This window comes from Montipora foliosa, chromosome 6 (genome assembly GCF_036669935.1).
Source record: "Montipora foliosa isolate CH-2021 chromosome 6, ASM3666993v2, whole genome shotgun sequence".
Lineage (NCBI taxonomy): Eukaryota > Metazoa > Cnidaria > Anthozoa > Scleractinia > Acroporidae > Montipora > Montipora foliosa.
The window spans coordinates 44,381,297-44,391,296 of NC_090874.1; the positions used below are offsets into that span (position 1 = coordinate 44,381,297).

General features: G+C 38.9%; 1 protein-coding gene across 1 annotated transcript in view; it reads left to right on the top strand.

Annotated features, from left to right (window-relative positions):
• Window positions 1–10,000, top strand: part of LOC138007443 (uncharacterized) — a 43,024-nt gene that overhangs the window by 6,329 nt on the left and 26,695 nt on the right. Inside the window, exons 2-4 of the mRNA XM_068854340.1 lie at window positions 4,426–4,473; window positions 4,883–5,257; window positions 9,879–10,000. The exon at window positions 9,879–10,000 is cut by the window's right edge and continues 577 nt beyond it. Of these exons, the coding sequence (XP_068710441.1) occupies window positions 4,426–4,473; window positions 4,883–5,257; window positions 9,879–10,000 (545 nt within the window). The remainder of the gene's footprint in view (window positions 1–4,425; window positions 4,474–4,882; window positions 5,258–9,878) is intronic.

Consider the following 10,000-nt stretch of genomic DNA (forward strand, 5'->3'; position numbering starts at 1 on the left):
CATGCAAGATCTAGGTCCCGAATGCTAAAGGTCCATTCCCAGTAGCTCCTCTGCTCGTTTCCTGGGATGTGGTTTCAGTGTTTCCTAACATTGACAACAACTTGGGTATTACCACCGTTAGGAAGGCCCTTGATTATAGATCTAAATTTCCCTCTACCGATTGTGTAGCTGAGGCTGTTGAAAGTTGCCTCCGTGTTAACAATTGCCACAAGCTTTTCCGAACAAAATTTTGTACAAAAACATGATACAGCTATGGGACCAAAAAATGCGTGTAGTTACGCAGACCTAGCAATGGGCATAATCGGTGAAGAAGCCAAATTAGAAGGTAGCTTGAAACTGCTGCTCTGGTGGAGGTATAGAGATGATATTTTTTACCTCTGGACCCAAGGTCTGCCTAAATTGCTTGAATTCAATGACTATGTACATTAATTCTCTGTACCCCAGAATCAAATATGAACTGGTTTATTCAGATTTTTTTTTTTACATGTTTTGGATCTTACATTACACCTTAAGGATGGGTTAATTGTTACTGACATTTATTCTAAACCTACTGACAGCCACCTTTGTTTTCCATTTTCCAGTTCACACCCGTCAAAATGCAAAAGGCCAATTCCATATGGGGTAACCTTGAGAATTAAGCGCAATTATTCCACCGATGATTTTTTGCAAACTAAATGTGAAGACTTCAAAGGGTATCTTAAGTCACAAAATTACCCGGCAGATATAGTTGACAAACAGTTTGACAAGGCTCTTAAAATTCCAAGATCCGAACTTTTAAAAAAGGTTTTCCTCTGGTACTCGATTATAATCCCATTTTGCCAAACATTCAAAACATCATTAGGAAGCACTTTCATTTATTAGGTTTTCACCTCAAATCACATAAAACGTTTTAGCACCATCTAAATTTCGACCAAGTTCTGCTGCTAATAGAGAGCTTACGAATCGACGACTTTCGCACGACGGCGCCGTTGAGTCAGGTCATAGTCCGGCGTCGTCGTCCTGTAGAAATTTGAATTTACGATTCAGCAAAGACGACGACGTTTGTTCGCGGGTGGCAAATTTTCCCGCCGTTTCTGAAGTTTGTTTTTCTCTTTTCACAAGGTAGGTTATTCGAACCAAAATGCCTAACTTCAGAGAAACGAGAGCTTGTATTGCATACGCTTATCAAAAAAGCTTCATAAACGAACAAGAATTTGTGCTTTTATATGATTTCCACAAGTCAACAAACCCAGAGTTTCCGTACTGGAACTATGAAAGATTTGATTTGGACGAGAAAACAAACGACGAGTGCAAGGCCGACTTTCGTTTCTACCGGGATGACACTTATAAACTTGCTGAACAGCTGCAGCTGCCTGATGAGATAACCACTTACAATGGTTTAGTTGTAGCTTCGGTACCTGCCTTATGCATGTACCTCAAGCGCTATGCATATCCTTGTCGATATGGAGATTTGGTTTGTCATTTTGCCAGACCGGTTCCTGAGCTTTCTATCATAACAAACCATATGATGGACTTGATTTACGGTCGGTGACACCATCTACAATGGTTTAGTTGTAGCTTCGGTACCTGCCTTATGCATGTACCTTCAGAAGGTGCTCACTTGAATCAGTTGAATGAAAACAGAAAAAAATCAAAAACATGTGCCAAGAACTTGATTGATACTTGATCAATGATTTATTTGGAAAAAAAACCTGAAGCATCGAGAGAAACATTCAGAAAACTTTAACAACTAACCTTACGTCCTGTTATTTTCGAGACGCCGGCAAATCGCGCTCACCAACGTCGTCGACTTTGGCGCGACTCTGGCGAGGGCCCATATAGGCATGCGCAGAGGTCATGTCACGCAATCTAACGGCGTCGTCGTGCAAACGTCGTCGATTCGTAAGCTCCCTAATGATACGGTCAATGAGGGCGGTTATTTCAAATGTGATAGTGACTTGTGTAAGAATTTCCCATTTCAAGCTTCTAAATTCCAAAGTTCGGCCACAGGTAGGCATTATCCTATCCGACAAAAATTGTCCTACTCATCCAAAAATGTGATTTTTCTCGCAACGTGCCGTAAATGTAATTTACAATATGTGGGCTCTACATCCAGTTTTAAAATTAGATTTCGCAACCATAAATCGAATATGCTCAACAATAGAAGAACATGTGAATTGGCGGTACATTATAAAAGTTCCCAACATGACATTTCTCAAATGAGCTTTATCATAATTGAACGAGTTATATCCTTCAAAAATCAATCACATTTAGACCAGTTGTTGCTTACCAGAGAAGCCTATTGGATGACACAATTATTCACACTTAATCTCCGCATGGCCTCAACAAAAGGCGGGAATTTCGCTCCAAAAATCGTATTAACTATAGCAACTAATTAGACGTTTTCAAATGTTCTTGCTTCGGAAATAAGTTGTTACTTGTCCGGCTTCTATTTTATTCATTAGTCCTTTGTAAATAGTTTCAATTGTTATGTGACTTGCCTTTTGCGTTCATGGGCCCGGTGGAGGATTTTGTTATATTTATATTTATATATATATTTTTTGTTTTGATTGTCCCTCGGCAGGGGATTTATTACAGTATTGTGTAAGGGCCCTGCCTTTGGACTGTGTTATGGCCTTAATTAAGATTATTCAGAGGCCTTTTGCGGGGAGTGTGTTACGTTTGGGTTACTACATGACTTTTGTCACTTACTTTTATCCTATTATTATTTTGCTTGTAATTTAAACCCTTTTGTATCTCTTAAATAAGTTGCTTATATAAGCTTGTACCTCTGATACGCACAGCTAATGTAAAATTAACGTTTATCTGAAGAAGGCTGAACAGCCGAAACGTTATTAAATCGAGTCGGACCAGTCAAATGGCTCAGGTTAAGTTTACGTAGGATTAAATCTCTAAAGTCTGCTCATAACTTTCTTCACCTTCAAAGACTTTAGGTGCGTTTTTTTGGTAAAATCTGAAAACGGATTCTTGAATCCAAAAAGGGATTTTGCGTTTTGTTGGCAAAATCCAAAACTAAAGTATCTACACTCGAGGAGGATACTTCGGATTAAATCTAAATCCGGATTTTTGAGATTCATCAGTTTAGCGTTTTTTTGGGAAAGGATTTGAAAAAAGTATTTTTGACAAGCGGTTTTCCATGAAAAAATGATACACAACAGCTACCGTACGTGACAGTTCAGCCCAAATGTTTTTCTCGCGCCATTTTTACCGTACGATCGAAGACATGAATAGGTCGAAAATAGTTAGGTTTCCTGCAAATTTCACACCAGAAATTACACTTAAAGTTTCTTGACAGCAATAATATTGTTAGCATCTTTCCTACATCGAAAAAAGCATGTTTTTTTATTGATCGCTAAGGTTTTTTTTTCTGGTGGCATTTTCATTTAAAAATTTCTCCAAAACAAACTTAACCGCTATTTTGTCTTGTTTTTAAAATTTGCACGCATTTCTGAGTTTGTTTGTTTGCGACGTCATGGAAAATAATTCTTTTTCGGATTTTGCGTTTTTTTGACGCTAAAAAATCCATTGATCCGAGATCAGAAATCCGTTTTTGGATTTTCCCAAAAAAAAGCACCCTTTGACAGCATATTTTGTTGAGTTTCTTACACTTTCCGGACCAGAATTTGCGACCAGCTTTCTAATATCACCATAACTAGACTCAAGCAAACGAGATTGTTTTTCTTCCGTGTAAAATGAAAACTCTTCTGCTGTCTTTTTTTTTTTCGGCTGGCTTTGTTTATTTTCAACGGAAATGATCGCTACAGCATTTCGCAGGCCAAATATCCACGCAAATAAGTTACCTCGCGCGAAGCGCGAGGGCCGCGAATGACACTACAAGGGCGCAAATAAACAATATTCCCGAAAAAGGTCATGTCATTATCATTATTATCAATAAACAAGGCCAAATGATATCAAGAATGAGCAAAGTGAATAACGAATTCAAAGTCACTTCAAATCATCATGTAAGTGTTGATTGAACAAGCTATTAAAGAATCAACTCAGTCCAGTGAACTTATTGAAAATTACCGAAAAAATGCGTAAAATCGTCTATAAATAATAGGCATATGACAAAGTTGAAGCAAGAACCAATCAGCTGTAGTGCTGATAATGCATTAGCAGCCCGCTGTCAGTCTTTTGCGGCCCGCTGAGCGTGTGTTTTGAAGAGGCCGATTTTCTATTTGGCCGCGTATATTGATAATAATGGGGGTTATTGCATGAGAACGGCCCTGTGAGTGTGCACCACGTGACGTAAATTAACCAATAATAATGGTGGGTTTTATGAGAATACCTGAACTATGAACTCAAAAATCAGTGCCAATCAAGACATGCCATGTTGTTGTATTGGACAAAAATACCAACGCCACGCAATTGATCAGTTCTTGCGTGTTTGATTCTTTTTATTTATTTATTTATTTTTCTTTTCAGAACGAGCGTCTGCTTTTCTGTCTTCAGTTGGCAGTATGCTGATTGGAGGTAAGCCAGTAAAAAAATTCTTTGTCTTAGGTGATTTTTTATGAATAACTTATATGTCATGGAAAGGATTCATTTGGTGTCTAAGTATTGTACCCATGTTAAAGTACTAACCCACAATGAAAATACTGCCTGTGCATGGGTTTGCACATTTGTGATGTCATAGGGTAGCTGTGCTGAACCTGTTCCCTACAAACTCTCATCTACACCTTTCCTCTGTTTAATTGTTAACACTGCTGATAGAAGAGTGGCTTTGATCATTCCATGAAGAATCTTCAACTATAATGCAAATTCCAAAGTTGTTGGATTTGCCGAAGGACTAAATAAGTCTCTCAACAGTAGCATAGGCCAAGGCCACTGTTCTTATCGGTGTGAAAGCTATTTTTGATTCTGTTTTTATATATTTGTCTAGTTATGAACATCAAGACTGTATTCAAAGTGGTTGCAGGTGGTATGATAACAGCTTCTACCCTGGATGTATGGAGTCGTGGGGCTTCATATGATCAGCTTGTCACAGCTGTTAATAAATGTGTGCTCCCTGCTGGAACGAAGCTTATTCAAATCACAGAAGGGTGTGTGTGTCTCACAGTTCAGGCAGATGGTGTTTCGGCCCTGAAAGACTTGTGGTCTTTGTACCAGAGTGGAACTCTGAAGGCACGTCTCCAAGGCTTCTTTGTAACTGACCACCTGAGAGAACTTGCTCAGGGAGAGCAAGTAGAAGCAATTGTGACCATAGACGAACAAGAATTTGATCAAGCATTTCACGAGCTGAACAGGAGAGAGAAAGGTGACTTATTCTAGTTATTATCATTCTTCAACAGGCTAATCGCGTTCTGGTTAATTGTTACGATTTTTGTTCTCAGTTTTAATGCAGTTGTTGTCAACAACATTTGTTTCTTAAGTTTATTTTCGATAAACTAAAGCAAAGGTCAGGTTTTTCGTATTAAGAGCAATGATAAGCCGACCTTCTCTTCCTTGAAGGGTCATTTCTATAATGTTGCAAGTCAAGTTGAACCTTCAGGTTAATTTGTTGCATTGTTATTTTGAACTGTCAAAAAGGGTTTTCCGTTTTTTGAGGGATGTAATAAAAAACGGGACCTGTATTTTTAGAGGGGATCAATAAGGAAATGATGAAACTTGATTGTATAATTTTTCTTCCACTTTCCGTCCTTCCCTTTCCTTCCATAATTTCTTTCTATAATGTCTTTCCTTATAGCCTGTTTCACTCTCCTATCCCTTACATTATTTCTACCTAAGGACTGTATCACGGAATGGAAAGTCTGCTTACGAGCCAAGTGGCCCATTAGGCCGGAGCTTATCCCGGTTTCTGTAACATGAAGCGACTAGGAGTATTTCTATTCCCCCCTGGATGGGATGCTAGTCCATCGCAGGGCTACCCCTAGCATTAAATTCGCCGGTGTACCCATTTATACATCTGCGTGGAGAGAGGCACCGTGAGATTAAAGTGTCTTCCTCAAGAACAAAAACACAACCTTGCATTAATTGAACTTCCAGTATTCCATGCCGCAACTGGGATTCAAACTTGGTAACATCAGACGTCCAAGTTTGCAACTCCTCTGAATTAACCGCTAAGCCTTCAAATCAGCAACTGAGAGTTTATGGGTAATTTCTTTTCTGAAAAAGATAACTAACATTCGCATGGAACTTGATGACGCTGCCTCGGGGGTTTGTTGTGATCCTGCTGAATATGACTTTCCTCGATCAGTTGCGGAATCATTTCATGAGTTCACACGACTGAGTGATGAAGATGTCATTGCGCTAGTGCAGAGATCTTCCAAAAAGTGTTGTGCCCTTGATCCAATGCCGACCAAACTGGTTAGTGATTGCATTGATGTACTGTTGCCTACCGTAAAGGCATATAATCAATCTATCCCTAGACGACGCGTACTTTCCACATGCCTGGAAGGAAGCTTTGGTAAATCCTCTATTAAAGCGGTTTGGACTGGATCCTTTGTATAAGAATTTCCGTCCTGTTAGCAATTTGCCATATGTTTCTAAACTAGTTGAACGTTCAGCTTCAGATTAGTTATTTGCGCACATGTCATCTAAAGGTCTCTACCCTGACCTGCAATCGGCTTACGTGAAGAATCATAGCCCTGAGACGGCTCTACTGAGAGTTAAAAACGATATTTTGATGAATATGAATAAAGGGCACGTGACACTATTGGTTTTTCTTGATTTGAGTGCCACTTTTGACACTGTTGACCATAGCAGTCTGCTAACGAGTCTTCAAACTCGATTTGGCGTTTCTGGGAAAGTTCTGGAGTGATTTGCATCGTACCTGCATGATAGGAGCCAACGCATTACAATCAATGGAACTCCTTCTGATAGCTTCTCCTTGCAGTGCGGTGTTCCTCAGGGTTCTTGTTTGGCGCCTATTTTGTTTGTGATTTATGCTTCAAAACGTTTCGAGATAACCAGTAGTCATCTTCCAGAAGTGCATTGTTATGCTGACGATACACAGCTTTATTTATCGTTCAAGCCTGGTTTGCGTGAGAGTCGTGTAGAGGCACTTTTGCATATGCAGTGGTGCATAGATGACCTTCGCCAATGGATGTTAATGGATCGCCTCAAGTTTAATGATGAGAAGACTGCGTTTGTACTGGTTGGTACGAGACAGCAGTTAGCTAAGCTATGTGTAGAGCCCCTTGCTGTCGGTGATCATCTCATTACCCCTTGCCATGACGTCAAGAACTTGGGCTGTTGGTTTGACCAACAGCTCAGTATGGTCACTAATATTAATAAAATTTGTAGTGCATCATACTCTTATCTGCATAATATTAGGCGAATAAAAAAATTTCTGTCAGTTGAGTCTACTAAACTGCTTGTGCATGCGTTGGTGACGAGTCGGTTTGACTATTGTAATAGTCTGTTTTATGGTTTGCCTCAAACTCAACTGTCTAAATTACAACGTGTTCAGAATACTGCCGCGCGCCTTATTTGTAATATATCGCGCTTTAAACATATCTCACTAGTGCTTTTTGAACTTCATTGGCTGCCTGTGCATTATAGAATTATATTCAAACTTTTAGTGATTACATATAAGGCAATTAATGGTATGGCACCAAAATATATCAGCGACCTTATAACTATTAAAGCAGAATCCAGCTATTCTCTATTGACTAAGGGTCAAATAACGAGCTATTGTTAGCTCATCCTAGAGTGCGCACAAAGACAACACTATGGGATCGGGCCTTCTGTGCTGCTGCCCCGTAATTATGGAGCTCGCTTCCTCAGTCATTGAGGAAAATAACATCAGTGGACTCCTTTAAGGTGCAGGTTAGGGTTAGGGTTTACTAGACAAGCCTATAAGGACTTTGTATAGTTGTATATTAATCTGTTATTTTTATTATGAATAGATATATTCTGTTAGTTTTCCTTTTACATATCAATATTGTAATTTTACCTAGGCTTTTTAATATTTGTATATATGTAGAGAGTTATTATTTTTTCAATTGATTGTAACGCGCCAGCGATCGTATTTTAATGTTGCCGGCGCGATAGAAATGATTAAAATGATTATTATTATTATTAAGCTATTACCAAGCCTTCTAGGTAACTACCATTTCGCATGACACAAAGTGAGACTTTAAAAATTGCAGCTCATCCACAGGTTTGGCCGCCAATGGAACTGCCAGCGGATGTTTGTGTGAAATCTGAGAACTCTTATAAAAATTTGAACGACCTAAATAGATCATTTTAGTTGTAGCTAAGTTACCTGGCCTAAGACTGGAAGCGAGGCTGCAGGTGACCCTGCTTTGATACAAAACGTTGTGCTTTTTAATGTTTATGTACACTAAAGCCTCCTTTACACTAGCAAGTTTTCCTTGACAAGTTTTCCTTGACAAGTTTTCCCTGGCAGTGTAAATGGAAAAATTTGACAAGTTTGTCCTTGTCAAGTGTCCTTGTTCAAAACCTAGCATGTCAAGGACGATATTTGCTAGTGTAAATGACTGGTCAAGTGCACTTGTCAAGGAAAACTTGTCATATTTTTTCCATTTCCACTACCAAGGAAAACTTGTCAAGGAAAAACTTGTCGAGGAAAGCTTGCTAGTGTGTACAGTCGACAAGATTTCCTTGACGAATGGACTTGTCAAGGAAAACTGCATAGTGTAAATAAGGCTTAATTAGAATTATAACAAGTTAAAAGTTAAGTTACCTCGCTATACAAAATACACGAGAAACAAGACGGCATTACTACAAGTCATGATAACAAACCGAAGTCAAACATCCGATTTTCTTTCACGTGCAATTTTTGTAAAATAACCATTCAATGCAAAAGGTAGAGCAAATAGTAATGAATTAAGAATCCATCATTTATGTTGATCCTTTGAAAATAATATTTTAATATTGTTGACCCCTGCCCTCTCAAGGGGATTCATCCATGAAAGTAGGATCGGTTATCATGGACAGTATGCCTAACCCCAATTCCACGCACGAACCTTCGTTAGTTTACTGGAAGCATAATTGAACGTCTTCCTTCCTCTCGGCATCATTTCTACCATTTAGGTAAACTAGCTAACAAAAATAGATCTGTTGGCAATAGTCCATTTTACAGTTGTGTGCTTAGTTACCTGGCCTATAAATGAAAGTGAGGCTGGAGTTGACCTCGTTTTGATAGAAACCTCACTGCTTTTCTTATTTAAATTCTTACTAATTAGCATGACGACAACATCGTTAACGTAAGAAAAGGAGGAAGGTCTGTATCATGACAAGGTCAACAGCAGCCTCACTTTCATTTAAAGGCCAGGTAACTAAGCACACAACTGTAAAGAGGTCTATTCTTTGATTGGACTCACCTGATAAGACGGCCATGTTGGTGCCAAAACAATAGAAAAATGCAGCTTAAGTTTTGCATAATAATAGAGTCAAATTCCCAAAAGACTTTTTCGCTATTGTTCTTTCCACCAACATGGCCGCCGTGACGTCAGGTGCAATCAAAGAATATATACCGTTGATTTACAGTACGGACCGAGAAAACGAGGTTAGTAAGATATTTATTATATCTCTGAGGTTAACCGGCGCGCAGGCAAGGAAACTAGTCAAAGTGAAGCGGAAGGTTCAACTGCCGCAAAGAATGCCGTGCCAAAATCCCAAAAACTAAATCTTCTTGGCTGTTAAGTTTGAAATAGTTGCTTGCAAGATTCAAACAGTTTTCAGTGCAAGTTTATGCAACAGAAATGACATGAAAAACTCGCTAGATGATGTTTTGTCGAAATTTTGAATTTAGCGGGCTGTACTGTAGAATACGTCCCGCTAATTTAGCCAATTACAGCGCGCGTACTATCTGAGAGATATAATAATGGATTTTGATGCAGCTTTTTAATAAATTATTCAATTAGATCATATCTTTTAAAAATTTTTTTTTTTTATTCTTTTGAATTCAGACGTTACCTACGCACTTTGTTTAAAAGACCTAAGTGAACCAATGTTGCATGAAATGTCGTTGAGGCTTCAAGCTAACCCAGTATATGAGAAGTGGTTTCTGCAGTCCTTTGGGCTTCATCAC